The sequence below is a fragment of the Nematolebias whitei genome, chromosome 22 (assembly GCF_014905685.2).
Source record: "Nematolebias whitei isolate Nwh7 chromosome 22, NemWhi1, whole genome shotgun sequence".
Classification (NCBI taxonomy): domain Eukaryota; kingdom Metazoa; phylum Chordata; class Actinopteri; order Cyprinodontiformes; family Rivulidae; genus Nematolebias; species Nematolebias whitei.
The window spans coordinates 22,301,269-22,318,112 of NC_056519.1; the positions used below are offsets into that span (position 1 = coordinate 22,301,269).

The 16,844-nt window shown below is 40.5% G+C and overlaps 1 protein-coding gene across 1 annotated transcript in view; it reads right to left on the reverse strand.

Moving 5' to 3' along the window:
- Window positions 1-1,312: 1,312 nt before the first annotated feature.
- The window catches only part of ptprz1b (protein tyrosine phosphatase receptor type Z1b), a 58,597-nt gene continuing 43,065 nt past the window's right edge, over window positions 1,313-16,844 (reverse strand). The window contains exons 15-31 of the mRNA XM_037696223.1: window positions 14,870-15,014; window positions 14,704-14,795; window positions 14,541-14,626; window positions 9,273-9,369; window positions 9,106-9,188; window positions 8,903-9,037; window positions 8,683-8,814; window positions 8,435-8,592; window positions 7,800-7,935; window positions 7,520-7,666; window positions 7,341-7,434; window positions 6,713-6,786; window positions 5,252-5,380; window positions 5,019-5,171; window positions 2,852-2,994; window positions 2,641-2,776; window positions 1,313-2,553 (exon numbers count right to left, since the gene is read on the reverse strand). Of these exons, the coding sequence (XP_037552151.1) occupies window positions 2,410-2,553; window positions 2,641-2,776; window positions 2,852-2,994; window positions 5,019-5,171; window positions 5,252-5,380; window positions 6,713-6,786; window positions 7,341-7,434; window positions 7,520-7,666; window positions 7,800-7,935; window positions 8,435-8,592; window positions 8,683-8,814; window positions 8,903-9,037; window positions 9,106-9,188; window positions 9,273-9,369; window positions 14,541-14,626; window positions 14,704-14,795; window positions 14,870-15,014 (2,084 nt within the window). The 3' untranslated portion in view covers window positions 1,313-2,409. The remainder of the gene's footprint in view (window positions 2,554-2,640; window positions 2,777-2,851; window positions 2,995-5,018; window positions 5,172-5,251; window positions 5,381-6,712; window positions 6,787-7,340; window positions 7,435-7,519; window positions 7,667-7,799; window positions 7,936-8,434; window positions 8,593-8,682; window positions 8,815-8,902; window positions 9,038-9,105; window positions 9,189-9,272; window positions 9,370-14,540; window positions 14,627-14,703; window positions 14,796-14,869; window positions 15,015-16,844) is intronic.

A 16,844-nucleotide genomic window follows, 5' to 3' on the forward strand; every position in this document is an offset into this window, starting at 1 on the left:
AATCTGTTACAGATAAAAAGATATTCAGAGCAATCAGTTAAAACTATTCAAGATCAATATGTTCAGGCTAAATTGATCAAATAGAATCCACAGTTATGTTTGTGTCAATGACTAGAAAATCACCTCGTATAGTAAAATAGAAAATATATCGCGGTACAGTAGAAACATACAGTACTTTTGGCGTTCTGAACAGGAACAGTCGTATCAGGTGATTCAGTCTGGACCGAAAATGCTTAAAAGGCGAACATCTCACCGGAATGATAGTTTCTTTTTCTTATATTAAAGGGGAATAGTTAAATGTATTTTGATATTTCTCCCCCCGTCATTGTTCAAACCTCATTTTACAAGAAATAAAACATTTGTTTTGTGAGCTCCACAGGACAGTGATCCAGAGTTTGGTGCGTTGAGTTGAACGAACAGTGATGTGGTTTACAAAAGGCACTGACAAGGAGACATGAACTAAATCAGTTCAAAATCACAAAAGCAATGCTGGTTATCATAAATATTATTCTAAATAAGAGTAATGTGAATTTAAATCTCAGCTGGTGTGTGTTGTTAACACCATTAAGCTATTCTACTTTGATTTGTTCATTTCCACAGAAATTTCTTGAAAGGAATTAAAAACAACAATAATAATCTAAAAGTAACTAAAAGGGCAATCGAAGAAAAAGTCTCCTTAAATATGAGTAAAAAGTTATTTTCGGCTCTTGTTTACGGCGTTGTTAAAGAAACGTCTTTATAGAAGGTTAAAGAAATTTTAACAGTAGCTTCATTGTTTGGGTTTCTAGGGTACAAAGTGACCGTGAGCATGCGTTAAAAAGGTCGCTACGTCTTTATTTTGCGTCAGTATCTCCCGTCTGCACCAAAAACAAATTAAAAAATTAATTTGGAAAGTGTTTTTTTTTTTATAAACGTTTTTTTTTTTTCTTCAACCAAAACAAGTGTGACCACGAGGTGCAAACGTGACAGAAAACCTGTTAAAAACAATAATTACTGGGAGTACCGTAATTCCCAGACTACAAGCTGCTACTTTTTTCACACGGTTTGAACCCGCTAATTTATGTTTTTTTAATGTTTTGACGGTCTAACGAGCTTCCTGCCACCAAAAGTATTTAGAAAGCGAGACCGAGGACGTGATGAAGTTTTTCCTGAGGCCGTTCAATTCTGTCACTGAAGAAGACGACTTTAATGGTTTAGTGCACAGGAGGAAGATAAAGAAAGTGATCAGTACTTTTCCTGGTAAGCTACTGTAGTTTTTTTTTTTTTTTTTACCAGCCGTTTTAAAGGTTGGGAAAATAAAAACACTTACTGTACGTATTTAATTACAAGTTTTAAAAAAAAACTTTGTGTAAATATATCATGTTACAACGTGAAAACCCGCAGTTTATATATTTACAAATTATTATTATTTATTTAGTGTGCGCAGCTGATATTCAAGTGTGCTCTATAGTCCGGAAATTACGGTAGACCGTACGGGGTCAAAGGCTTTAAAAGGACATAAAACGGTTAAAACAGGAAAGTCAGTCCAGCTGTTGTCTTTGCCGAGCACCTGCAGCTAACGGCTTCATTCATGTTAATGAACCCGGCGCAGAGGCTGCCATTAACAAAAGGTCTGCATTAACAGATGTTTACTTACAGATCGGGTTTAACTGCTCTTTATTTCACGTGTGTAAAGTGTTTGTTTAAGCATTTAGACACCGTTATTACTAGAGACAGGAGCAGAACCCAGAAGTTGAAGCCACAAAAGACAAGCACCCCTGGTACACACCATACTGCTCCATGTAAACTATCAGGACATTTTATTATTAAAAAAAAAAAAAAAACATAACTCTAGTAATTTTGATTTGATAATGATTTTTTTTGTGACTGTTGGTGAGTAATAAATGAGATGTTTGTATCGAGGGGACGCCCCCTCATCCCTCGTGTGCCGACTCTTAAAATGGCACCCGAACCACTGGACGCTTTGGCTTCAGTTTTTGAACAACGGGAGAAGATGAAGATGCTTTTTTACACAGTGGCGCCAAATGACGAGCATCCAAACCAGCACCTAACCTACTGGCCAACAACCTCTTCATGATTTATGGCCATCGTCTGTTTTACAGTTTAGCGTAACAAAATGAACTGGGATGAAGACTTGAGGTGAACTTACCATGTCTGGGATATTTACGTTCCCATCAGTTTATTGAATCAGTAAAGATGTAGCTCACCCGCGACGCTCTAATTCTTTTCTAATGGAACTTCTAATGAAGATGATTAACAGAAAGAAATGTGGGTTGTTCCTTCTCACAGATAATCCAGCGGGTGACGAACATACGTATTAAAGCATTAGGATGCTCACCCCCACAGCTGTGAACGTCACAGCGTGTGAAGTGTGTGTCTTTGTGCGACGACGTGCGCGCGCTCGTGCGTCTACATGAGGGACTCCAGGCTCTCTGTGATGTTGGACTGTCCCAGTGGTACTGATCCGTTTGTCTCTGGACTCTGCAGGGCTCTCTGGTCCTCCTGGCTGCTCACCAGGCTCAGCACGGCTCGGTACAGATATTGGTACTGCTCCTGTTGGATGGGGGGGGGGGGGGGTGAATCACACGTTCACTACAACGTTTGTGTCCAAACCCACGAGTCTCTGTTGGAGTCACTTACAACATCGTTAAAAACTCCCGGCCTCATGAGGTTGGTCATCCGTGCCACCAGGTAGACGTCTACCGCTCCTTCCTTCTCCAGCTGACAGAACAGGGTGGAGAGGGCACAGAACAGCCCCGATGTAGCCCCCCCCAAACTGCACGCAAACACAAACATAACGTCACAGACATGGGAGCTAATTTCCCAGAATTCCTCTCTGGGTTACACTCACGGATCGTGGACGACTACGGGTCCGTGTGCGTGTCTGCTGTGCTCTCTGACTGCGCTGACGAGATCAAAGCTGTTTCTGATGGGACTGTCTGGATTGGGCCAGCAGGGGGCGCTAAACTGGCGCACGTTGAACACGCAGTCGTCCTTTAAAGAAGAGCACACGACTCGGAAAAATATATTTGTAGCTGAATATTTCATCTGTATTAAACTACAGCACAAAAAGTAAGGAAGCCTGTTTGATTTGTTGTAACTTCTTATACCGTCGGATAATCTGCTTATTTCTAATTAATGGTGCCACATTTGTTAGGGGAATGAATTTGTGGGTTGCATCCATAAAAATATTGTGATCTCTTCTCTGCCTGTTCAAAACAATTGAATCTGCTACTCATGACAGGAAGGTGCTGCACTGGTGTGGCTGCGTATGGTTCTTCCACATGCTACTCAAGCTTGTGCCAGTTTGTTCATTGTTAAATTGACAGTATGTTTTGTTTTTATAGATTTCAATCATCCAATCCAAACAAGAGTCAATAAGAAAATAAAGTTGTTTGGTATTGACAGAGAAAACTTTGTTTTTTTATGGGTACAACACACAAACTGCTGCAGCTCAACACTAGGGGTGGGCGATACGGCTCAAATATAATATCGTGATATTTCAGATCATTCTGACGATAACGATAAATTTTGTGATATAACAAAACAAAAAAATTAACAGAAATCACAGTTATTCATTTGACAATATTAACGTTGCTTTACAGTATTATTTAAAAACAAAACAAAAAAACAACAACAAAGGTTAATTTTACTGAAATTACTTTATTTAGTAAAGTATTCAGTCTCAAAGTATAAAAATAAAAATGATCCTTCTGTTATTTGGATTGAAAAATAATTATTTAGAAATAAAATGACCGAAGTCCCATTTAAAATCGACAGCATTGAAATTCATAGAGTTCATGAAATAAAAGTTTTGGGCGTCGTTATTGATGAGAAGCTGACATGGAAACCTCAAATAAATTACTTCAGAATAAAAATAGCTAAATCAAATGCATTACTGTAAAAAGAAAAAGTTTTTGAATGATATATTGTATAATGTTATGATTGTTCCATATTTAATCTACTGTACTGAAGTTTGGGGAAAAGGATGAAAAACAATTACAAATCCCATTTTTATTTGACAAAAAAGACCTATAAGAATTATTAATGGGAAGGGCTACGGTCACCCAACAAATAGATTATTTCATCAGTTGAAATTATTAAAATTTTATGATTTGGTTGAATATAGTATTTTACAAGTCATGTATAAAGCTCATAAAAAATATTAACCCTATATTATTCAATTAAAATGTGTTAAAAAAAAAGAGTCATTATAACCTTAAGGGAATGTAAATGTTTGTAAAACCTCCATTTAGAACTAGTCTGAAGGAGCTGTGTTGTAATTCAGGGATTAGGATTATGGAATTACCTTGATATCAACATAAACATTTCTAAAACAATTTATATGTTTAAAAAGATGATTACGTTAAAGTCGTTAGGAAAGTATGATGCCATGTGAAGAATGCCTGATGTTTATTTAACATTTTTTCGGTCACAGAGATTACATTTATTTTAAAGTCTGCACAAAATGTAGCTCAATAAATCCACCACAAAAACTAAAGTGCAGGTCCCAAAATATCTAAATAAATTAAAGCTTAAGATCTGTTGAGCATAAACGTAACAAACAATAAAATATATGTCGTCTTTAAATGAGCTATAACTTCCAGAACTTGTAACAAGTTGATCACCTGACCCTGAAGCTCGTGGAGTTTCTTCTTCCTCTGTTCCTGCAGGAATGATCCATTTCTCTGATGCTCTGTCTCTGATCACCTCACTCTGTTCTTGCTCCATGGACTGTGGAACTCAAGAGACGCAGCCGAGCCGTGCATTGTTTGTTTGTAGCTTTTTAGCTAGCTAGTATTGCGCACAGCAAGCTTTTCTTACCTGTATTACCGTGAACGATATGATGTGACCCAGCCCTACTCGACACATTTTCCTAACAAACGAAGCACCATTAAATGGGAAATAAACACTTTCCATTGGTATAAGATTTACTGCCAAGAAGCTTTGTTATAATAAGAAACTATTCAGCCAAACACAACCCTGCTTAGTTCGCATGCTGTTGGTTTAAGTGTTACCTGAGAAGACTTCAGTGTAAAGTCCTGCAGCAAAAGGCTCTCATCGTTGGGTAAGTGTACATGCTCCTCCCCACAGCAAGAAGCAGTGAGACCATCAAAGCTCAGTGGAAGTTCTTTACTTGGCCAGAAGACACAACAATCCCCCTGTTCACTCTAAAAAAACATGGGAAATAGATGAGATTATGCAGATTGATTATACGTTGTGGATGAAGTGGAGTGTGTCGAAGTTCTACCTGACTGTGTGCATCTGGCAGACAGACAACTGTGTGGGTTTTGTGTTCCCAGATCATTCTCCAGAAATCTTCCACCGTGCTGCTCAGAGGAGTCTGACTCACAATGAACTCCTTACTGCAGTGGTAGCCCTGGACAAACAAACGTGTAATTGTTTTTAAAGGAAACAAGTGGTGCACCGATGTCCCCCGTCACTGACGGGTTTGAACAGTGAATGTTCGTAGTGTTTGAGACGAGTGTTTCTCTGGACTGGAATTGAACAGGGAATGAAGTAAACCTTAATGTTTTTGATATTAAAGTGGGCAGGAGCTGCACTGGGGAGAAGAACAGACGTAGTTTCTCTTGTTCGAGGCGGCACAGTGACGGATCCTGGCGAGTGGAGGGAGCAACTTTATCCACAATCAGGTGCAGTGGTGGAGCCAGAGGGTGGCTAATGGTGGCCTTGGCCATTATAGATTAATCTTTGGCCACCCCTGGTCATTTGAGGAAACTATACTTTTAAGCAATATAAAAATTAGAAAGCATAGTGTCCTCAAATTAAGGGGTGACTGATATATATATATATATATATATATATATATATATATATATATATATATATATAACCAACATTCATGATAGTGGTGGTGGCCTTTTTTATGTTTAAAAACAGCCACACCAAAAATCATGTTGGCCCATTATTAAGTCCACAACATGCACATATGGACAGACTTAAGAGTATTTCCAATTCCCCCTTTATCTTTGTGACGGGGGACAATTAAAGGAGCAATATGAAATATGTAGTGACATCTAGCATCTAAATGCAGAATACAACTTATGAAACATCTGGTTTTACTGTTCTCTCCTAAATGTGTCAAAGAAACTATGGTGGTCACTAAAACCCAAAGGGAAGTCGATTTTAGAACCAGTTCTTGGTTTGTTTGTTCTGAGCTACAGTAAAGAGATTCAATTAAAAAAAATATTAATTTGTAATTTGTAAATATGTTAAGCACTCCGAAGAAATTATCTAATGTGTGTATAATTTGATTACATTGTGTGTCCAGATGTTTTACTGTACAGATGTTTTACTGCTCCTGCTAGTCTTTCAACAAGACTACACTCATCCACACGCATGTCCATGAACCGTCTGCCATGGTGACGTCTTCCTGAGGCCAGCCAGGCTGCCCCGTCCTTACTGAACATGCGAGGGATCAGTTAAAACTTCACCACTCATCAAGGACCTGGCACGGCCTGAGGGGGGGGAGGTGGGGGGGTCATACCCTGCTGACATGAAGCAGCAGCAACTCATCTGATATTTTAATACGGTCACAGCACCTTTCAACACATGACGTTTTATTTCGTTTTCACCACTCGTCTGAGTGTTTAAAGCTTTTTGTCAGTCAGCGTTTATTACATCTCAACCCCCCCCCCCCCCCCCCCACGTTACACATCACAACTTTAGCAGCAGTAGAAAGTGCACTCACCAGAACGTAGGAGGCATTGATGTAACCCGTGGAGTTTGTTTCTGAAGCTGTCAGAGAAACTCTTGATCTCTCCACTGCACAAAAACACAGAAATATGTTGATGAAATAAAATAAGAGATAAATATTTATTAGCCTCAACAGCTAACATCCACAACAAATCTACATTTACTGAAGTCTTTCCCAAATACATTGTATTTGGAGAGAGCAATGAGCACATGACACTCAAGTAGAGGTTTTGTGATACACAGCGTTGCTTAGTGAGACGTCGTCGAACTGAAAGTTGCCAAACTCGCGTATTAAATGTGCAACTTGTGACCATTTTTTAATTCCGTTTGCTGTTTTGTGCTTGGCTTCAGGTAATGAGTTATTTGTTTCTGTGAGAGAATTTGTCAACACCAGCTCATGCGTCTACAGAATCTTTAAAAGCCTTAAAATGTTTCCGCGTTCTTTTTAAAACTAGAAGCAATTTGATTAAAATGGCTTAGATTGGGATTATATGCCTGTGAACGCAACATCAGCTGCAATGAAGTGTACAGCCCAGTTCCACTACGTTCCAGAAACAAAACTAGACATCAAGAATAAATATAAACTCAGTCTACCATGTTGGATTTGGTCCAGTCTTACATACCAGGCATCAGCGCTCTCGCTCGGTTCCTCTCAGCGTTGCCATCTTTCAGGGCAGTGCTGTAATCTGCGTGCTTCGCCTGCCGCTGACTTATTAACTAAAACATGAGAAAAAGAGATCGTTTCAAAACATTCAGTCAGAATAACAAGATTAAAAATGGGAGTAATTAAACTGTTAAACACCTTTAACTGTTTGTCCATGCGCGTCCTGCCGGTGGGACCAGGCGTCAGGAGGCCTGACACATACGTGTGGAGGAGCTCAGAGGTCACCAACGTGTCCCGGCTCAATATGGCCTCTGCCAGAGCGTCATGGATGAAGACGTACTGCTCCTGGTAGACAGGAGACAAAGGACCATGTTATCATGTTGAACACTTTTGAAAAGGGGAATCCTAAATGTTCAGAATTAGACTCGAGTAGAGTCCGAGTACTGGATGTCAGCAAGACCCAGACGTGTTTGTTTACCTCTGTCTGGACCAAGAAGTTTCTCTGTGTCCGGACGTGTTTTAGAAAGCCAAGAACATTCACCGTTCCCTGATCCTGGATCTGCTGCAGCATGCTGTCTATCACTATGTAGGTGCCAGTTCTTCCTACGCCAGCGCTAGAACACAAACACACCACAAATAATTTTAATAATAAATAAACAAAAGAATAAAACAAAGACACTTTCCCAATATGAGTCTCAAATCAAAAATATGAATCCAAAACAACACAAAAATATGTTAACTCATCTACTTTTTGTACTTTCCCACTTGTTCAAAGCAAGAAAATAATTTCCCATTTTTTGTCTGATAGTAAAAAACAAAGCTGAGACACTTTTAGACCAGTTCAAAGACAAAAATATTTTTTAAACCATTGTGACATCCCAACATTAGCATGTTCAATAACTCTGCAGCCTGTTGTGGTAACTGATATGGTGACATCATTTGCCTACATTTGGTACTAAAAATGACTAACTTTACAGTGACTCGTTATTTTTGAAGCAGAAGAGCAGTGGTCTTAAACTGGAGCCTTGCGGAACAACAATTATGCAAATTTGAAATGCTGATTTCATTCCATTTACTTTGACTTTGTTTTAATGTGTGAACTGAATTATTTACCTGCAGTGGACCAAGACAGGTCCCATTTCTTGTGTTCGGGCCTGAGAGGATGCTCTGATGAAGGACAGCACAGGCAATGTGTACTCTGGGACGCCCATGTCCGGCCACTGGGTGTAGTGGTAATGAAGGACTGTGTGTTCAATTTTCCTCTGAGGCACCTGAAGGACAAATAAGACTCATCTCTACCCCAAACTGAATGATTTGTTCTTTGTATTCATAGAGACAAGAAGCATGCGCAGATGATGTACCTTATTTGTCGTATCCCTGATTGTGAACGTCCGTAGTGTGTAATAAGCAAGGGTCTTTGTGCTTTTCAGGGTCACCAGGTAAGAACCGTATTCCTCTTGGCTCTCCTCAGGCCAGTACTGGTCACATTTTGTCTGTCCAGAAAAAATATTCTGAAGATAAAAATCCTGAAGTCCAACGTCATGTATGACCAGCACTGAGGGCTGTGTTGCCAGTTCTTACCCGTCCTTTCTCCTTCAGATTGGTGATCATGACAATGACTCCAATGTTCTGCTGCCAGATCATCCTCCAGAAGTCCTCCCTGCTTGATTTCAGGGGCCCCTGAGCTGCGATGTATGCCCTCGTTCTCTCGTAACCCTGAAAAGAAACCATCATATCGCACACCGTATAGCAACATGAACAAAAAGTGGAGGAGAAGCCCTCACATCCACAAAGTTAGCGTTGATGTAGTCCCCGCATCTCCCGTCTCGGTCCAAACTGTTGGAGAGCTTCACTCTGCTGTGGTCATCTGGAAAAGGAAAAAGGTGATGAGCCACGTTTCTGTACATTATCTCAGTTAAATAAAGAACAGCAACACTGAGCAGACGCTTACAGGCCAGTATGTTAATGTAGCGGTTCTTGCTTTTGTTGTCGGGATGATTTGAGCTGTCGGCAGTGATGCCCATGTCGACCGTGCACGTCTGAACCTCCTGAAACACACAAGCAGCAGCAGGGTTAACGCCAAAAACAGGCATGCTTGGGACATTTAGAAGTGGTGCTCTATACAACAAGCATCTTACATGTTGTAGAAATCTCTGAGGTTGGAAAATAAAGAGTTAAAAGTCTAAGAAAAGTGACGAGCTAAAGGCTAGTCTGCTTCCTGCCATTGTAATGTCAATGTCATTTAATGTATATAGCACGTCTAAAAACAACACTGTTGACCAACGTGCTTCACAAACAGGAAATCAGCAATAAAACAAATGAAAGATGAAACATTCAAAACCACAAGAATAATAAAAAAAGCTAAGAACAAACTAAAACAAGGAAATAGCACACCTCTGATGGAGCTCAAACTGAACTTGAATTCAAAGTCAGTATAAAGAAGTGAGTTTTTAGGCAGGATTTAAAGGACTGTACACACTCTGCAGAACAAATATCAATGGGCAGGAAGTTCCAGGGTCTGGGGGTCACCACAGCTAAAGCTTGATATGCTCTACGCTTTAATTTAGCCCTCGGCTGCACTAAAAAAGTGTCCGACTGGAGGATCTCTGTGATCTGTTTGGATTCTAAAAGATCTAATAAATAATTGGGTGTCAAGCCATTTTCAACTTTAAAAGTAAATAAAAGAATCTTAAAATCAATACGAAGGTGAACAAGCAGCGAGTGTAAATCAGCTAAAACAGGAGTGATGCCTTCTGGTTCCTGTTGAAAGACGAGCAGCTTTGTAAATTAACGAGTTTAAACTAAACTACGGTAAACGCTCGTCGACAAATTTTATACGGCAGTCTATAGCAGTGGGCCAGACAAAACAAGGTCTTGTGTATCATTTGAACTTGATTAGTCATGAAAATAGTACACAACGCTCCATGTAGTGATGATGTGTACGTGTACGAAGTTTCAGTTCATTTTTTCTCACTGGCTCTGGAACAAGGCCTCCCTGTTCTCCTGCTTTTTTGCTCTCTGTGCATCGGAGCTCCTATTTTTACACATCTTCCGAAATGAAAACAACTGTTATGGATCTGATCAACTGGACTTTCGACGCAAATGACAAAAACTTTTCAACAAAGGGACAGGGTCCTGGAGAACCTCCATCTGCTCGGACGACACGTGCAGCTGGATATTTCTCTGGAGAAATGGAATGTGATGTGTCTATCTCTGCTGTCGATCGAGGACGCCGAAATCGCTTATAATTGGATTTATGATAACAAGTTTCCTGTTTTTGGAATAGTCTGGATCCTGGTTTATCAGCATACAAAGAAGACAGCCGCAGCTAATTTGGACCTCGTCAGGCTGCTGCCTATGTGAAGGTTTGGTTCGTGCTTTGAGGACTCAAAATCAGCTGACTTACGAGCTAAACTGTAAGATGGAAGAGATTTAAATCGCATGCCACCTGTGGCTTTGGGATTCATCAGCATGAAAACGACCTTGAAGAGGCTCGTAAGCACAGACCAGTAGAATGCACCCTAATCTGGCCATTTTGGACCTTGGAAGTATCATTACAGACCCAAGGCTGACAAGAAAAAACAGTCTGCCTGAATAAATCAACAATGTGGCTTATCTGAATCTGACTCCCTGGTTGGCCTCGAAAACAGGCCGACATCAAATTTCTCCTGGGAAATGTGTAAACTAAGGAAAGCTTCGTCTATCGCAACCCCCAACTTCTGTGAAGGCTTGTCAGAACTGTGCCTGCTGACCCTCATCTTATCAGGACAATGGTCTATCTGCTAGTGCTTCATCGACCGCCTCGTTTGTAAATGTATATGTAACGTGTTCATTAATGTGCTGCTAGCAGTTTTTTTTATGTCTTAAATTGTGTCCGGTTAGGACAAGGTGTGAAGAGATCTTTTTTTTTTTTTTGTAATGCCACTATCCTCTCCTCATGGCTTTGTCCCTTTTTCTATCTAAAAAAATGTATTCTGAAAAGCATAAGAAGGCCGCGCTATCACAGCAGCAGCTACGTACACTCCGCTCATCTTTCGGAGGACTGTGCTGACATATTCTCGTATCTCGGTACAATGACAATAAAGCTTATTATTCTGATTAAATTATCTTGAGCAGATCCAAAGTTTTGGGTGGGACAAGAGAACGTATACGGACACATGGGGTGCAGCCTTTAACATGTGTATAAAAACTATTTCATTCAAAGACTGCAGTGTATTTTGCACAACATGGTTCTTTACCAACATTCTGTTTGTTAGTAAGTCAAATAGCAGCTAGCTGTCGTAGAAATCATTTCAAAGCTCCCACAGTGAGCTGACTAAAGCTGATCACGTATTTAACTCCAAAATGGAACAAAAATCACAGTTTTTGCTTTGTTTTGCTTTTGTTTTTTTGAATGTCCAGAGGACCAGATTGAACTTTTTTGGATTTTTCTACCTGGATTATTGAGCATGCATCAAGATAAAAATCACAGTCATTACAAATACAGATGTATGTTTGGTAAACCGGGAGTTTGGAGTTGAAATTATTTTCTTCAAGACAACAAAGCAGCACCTCTGCAGCAGACGGATGGTGTCTTACCTCACAGGACTCTTTGACAATCTAATGGAGGGTGGTGAGGATGCAGAAAGCACGACGATGGTGGTGGATGGTGAGAGGAGTGGGACAGAGGGACACGATGACAGACAGACAGACAGACAGACAGGGAGTCAGTGCAGGTTCTGAAGTCTGGGTACCGAGTGGGAAACACTTTCCCATCTGAGCTGTGGTGTAAACAGCAATGATGTAATCCTCTACCAAACTGGTGAAATATGAAGGCACCATTTTCAGTGTGCAAAACTTAAGATTGGTGGGTTTGATAAAAATTTAACAGCTGTAAAAAAAACAAAAAAACAGTGGAGGTTTGCAGCTGCGGCTATGAAAAACGCAACAGCAGCAACAAAGCAGGTGGAACTACATCTAAGCCAATGAAACCTAAGAAAAAAATTAAAGACTGATAGAAAATTAATCAAAAAGAGCAACAAAAAAATAAAACTATTAGAAGTTAAACATGATATTCATCTAGTTGAATAAATTATTGATCAGTTTTTTGCTTGACACGATTCTAGCAATTTCTGATTGATCCTCAAAAACTAAAGAGTAAACTTAACAGCGTCAAGGGCAGGAAGTTGTGACCAGACAAATAAAAGATCAGTAATTTAAACAACTATATTTAAGTGAAACCAGATGTTTACACACATTGTAGACAAAGACATTTTTTTTCTCAAAGCCTAACGTTAAATCAGACTAAACCTTTTCTCTCTAAGGTCAGTTAGGATTTACAAATTATTTCTATTTGCTGAAACAATAACTTTTAATTCACTATTTCAAAGTTGCATGTTTACATACCGTATTTTCCGGCGTATAAGTTGCACCTTTTTGATAAATGTGCAAGTCCTGCGACTTGTACACTGAAGTGACTAATATACGGGGGGGGGGGGGGGGGGGGGGGGGGGGGGGGGGGGGGGGTGCTTGGCTGCAGGAGAGACTGGTGCACGTCACAAAATCGATGGTCTCATCAAAGAAAACTATTATGAAGAAAAGTTGAAGCACTTTCTCAAGACATCGACCAGGAAGTTAAAGCTTGGACACAAATGTGTCTTCAGGTGGACAATGACTCCCAGCATGCTGCTACATTAGTGACAAAGTGGCTAAAGGACAACAAAGTCAGTGTTTTGGAGCGGCCATGACAAAGTTCTGATCTCAATCTCACAGGACATTTGAGTGCAGAGCTAAAAGGGCGTGTGTGAGCGAGGAGCCTTCCCACCTGACTCAGTTCCACCAGTTCTGTCATGAGGAACTGGCCAAAATTCCAGCAAGATGATGTGAGAAGTTTGTGAAAGGAAACCTAAAACCTTTAACATGAGTTGTACAGTGGGCAGCACGGTGGCGCAACTGGTAGAGCTGCTGCCTCTCAGCGAGCAGGTCCCTGGTTCAAACCCCAGTCCAGGGGCCTTTCTGGGTGGAGTTTGCATGTTCTCTCCGTGCATGCGTGGGTTTTCTCCGGGTGTTCCGGTTTCCTCCCACAGACCAAAAACATGCATGTTAGGCTGATTGGTAACTCTAAATTGCTCCTAGGTGTGAGTGAGAGAGTGAATGGTTGTTTGTCTCGTTTGTGTCTATGTGGCCCTGTGATGGACTTGCGACCCGTCCAGGGTGTACCCCGCCCCTCGCACAGTGATTGCTGGACATGAGCACCGGCGACCCCCGTGACCCAAAATGGAATAAGCGGGTAAAGATAATGGATGGATGGATGGAGTTGTACAGTTTAAAAGAAGCGCTGTGTACTATGTACTTAAAGTAATGAAGAATTCTCTCATTATTCAGACGTTTAACAAACAGAAATAACTTTGGGAATCCTAACTGACCTCAAACAGGAAGGGTTTACAGTAGTCCCTCGGTACTTCAGTGTTTGACTTTCGCAGACTAACTGTCTCGCTGGTTTTCAACGTAAGATTGTAGACGACACACGACTGGCTGGTTGATGGAAGGTGACCAACCACAGCGTTGTGCTCTGTATCCCGGGCGCTGATTGGCTCAGTAACCGTAGCATCAGTCTGTCTGCTCTCTTTCACTGTGCTCTTTAAGAGCAGGGTCTGGAACGCAACCTTCACGATAAGTGAAGGACTACTGTAGTCTGATTTATAGGCATACTTTGAGAGAAAAAAGTGTCTTTTCATGCATAGTACATGGATATATTGTTTGATTTTTTTTGCATATTATGGGTCTTTTTCTGCCAGATTTAGTTTGTGTTAGATTTATTGGCACAAACCTAATTCCACAAGGAAGACAAAAACACACTGGCAACAATGGGAATCGGTTCCCTCTGTGTGCGTGTGTGTGCCCTGCTTAGAGACACATAAACATGCAGAGGTCTCTATTATTCAAACCGATTAATGAGCCTGAACAAACACCATTAGTGTTTTCCATCTTTTGTTACAAGTCTTGTTTCCAGCTCCATGTATTTACATCTTTTGAGTTTAGTTCTGAAATGAGCTGAACTGCCATAATTAGTGCCCAAACACCCTGCTTGCCCACCAATGTATCCCCCGCTGCACATAAACACTGGACCGAATGAAGTTGAAACGAGGTGTGGACGCACATTAAGGAGCTTTGACAAACGAGGTGCTTGCACACATGAATAAAAGCAGTGTTTTACACCCTCCCTGAAAATCTCACACACCTCAAACTCCTTGCAGAAAGAGCTGGTGCTATGGAGCTCCATGACGTGCTTCACAAACTGCTTCACTGTGAGCGGCTCGTGACCGTCTGGAACCAAAGGATAACTATTTAACACGACAGTGTCATAGCTGTGTTTATGCACGAAGGAGATCTTATTGTGCTACCTGTGGCCGGCAGGAGAGGTGTGGACGGAACAGACAGGACTTTAGGTGACGCACTGTCATCTGGGTAGAAATGAGCCACCTGGAAACAATTTCTGGGACCAAATAGATCAGAATCATGAAGGAAGACATGAAAAGTGATACGGAAAAGATAAATGTGTGTTTGTACCTCCAGTAGATGAGGATGCCCACGAGCACCAGCAGACAGAGAATGGTGAGAGTGGAGACGACAGCCAGAGGGACCACCGTCCTCTTCTCCCTCTCCACACCTTCCACCAGCCCGACCCGAGACTCGTGGCTGCTGTTGCTGCGCTCTGAACGAGAGGGAAGGGCTCGCGTCAGTCGGGAAACACAACATGATGTTTAACCTTCTAGGACCTGGCATCCACATATGCAAGAGTCTGGGTCTTAGGAGGTTAAGATATTATTCTAGAGCGTTTTATTCACCTAACTTAATATAGTGTGATATGTTAAGTTAGCAGTAATCCAGTTAGGTTACAGGAAGTTGGTGGCGGGACTATGACGATGTTTTTAAAAGGCTGAGTTTTGTTTGTCTACACAAAAATGTGAATGTGGCATTTTAAGATGTTTTTCTTCTGAACTGGTAAAAATATCATTTTGAGGCACTAAATGCAGAAATGGTAACAAAAATGCACATCATAGACCCATCAACGAAATATTATACAGAAATCTATAGCTATGGTCAGGAAAGGCAAAGACATTGTGTAAATTTTGACCTTGATTTGTGACCTTGACTCAGAGCAGGGGTGCTGAAACGATTACGGTGGTGGTACAAATATGAATTTTTACTAAATTTATCTTAAGTCGATCAGTAGTTATGGCTAGGACAAGGAATGACTTTGTATAACATTTGACCTTGATTTATGACCTTTAGCTTGAAGCTGGGGTGAGGTAAAGTTCACACGAAACAACATGTAGTGCTGGAATAAATTCAAGTTTTGTTAAATTATCTTGAGCATTTTAGAAGTGATGGACAAGAGAACGTTTACTGGCATACAGAGACTATACTGTAATAAGTCCGTCTTTTGATAGGCGTATAATAAAAACATTTACATATTCACAAAAACATCATTTGGACGCCCCTTTACTGCTTGTACTATAGATTGAAAAAATAAAACCAGGCATCAAAAGACAAGATGTTGCAACAATTCCCCTCTAAAGTGAATATAATTTCCACAATAGACAATTTCCCCGCTTTTTTCACTGGAAATTAACAAAAGAAAGCAAAATCTGATCGTGGCGACAATTAAGGTGCTAAAATGACACAATCAAATCCGTTATTGCAGTAGCTTAGTGTTTGTGACCAAAACAAAAACATGTTTTCATTTTTATTTATTTATTGTTGACTGATGCAGAACTAAGATGAAAATGGACACATAAAAGTTTTGGGATTAGAACATTGAGATTTACTACAACTAGAGAGAGGACCAGAACTCGGAAGTTGAGGCCACCATGGACGATGATCTACTTGGCTGGCTGCAGTACAAGTTTTAGGCCCCACCTCCATGTACATTAACAGGACATTTGCCTGACTAAAAAGAAAAAAATGCACCTCAGATTTTTTTTCAGGTGTTTGATATGAATTCTTCCGTTCCATGCATGAATTAGACATTTAAAAAAATCTTTATAATTTTCTCAAATAGTTTTGTTGTTAAGGTCAGTGATAGGACAAACATCTCTCTGTCAACCTCCTACAATCAACCTTGTGAAATGATTCCTCATACACGGGCTTCCTTTGAACCAGTCTCATTCCCAAACCTCTCTGGTCTCATGGATCAAATGAAGCCATCCAAATGTTCTACTGATATCAGTAGTCCCTCGCTAATTTGCGATTCGACGTTTGCGGACTCTATTTAGAGTTGCAACGATCGTCAACTTTAATATTACTCAAATGATTGGGATGGTATGAGATAAAAAGTTAATGAAAAAAATGCTCCGGACAGGCGCTGCCATTTTGTGTTTTTTTCTTTTCTTTTTCCAATAAGTCTACACTGTAAGGCCAGTCAAAAGAACTACACTACCCAGAAGCCAACAGTGCTTCTGGCCACTGCTTTCTTGTAGTTTTCCTTCAATAAGCCTATACTGTAACACCAAAGAACTACACTACCCAGAAGCCAACAGTG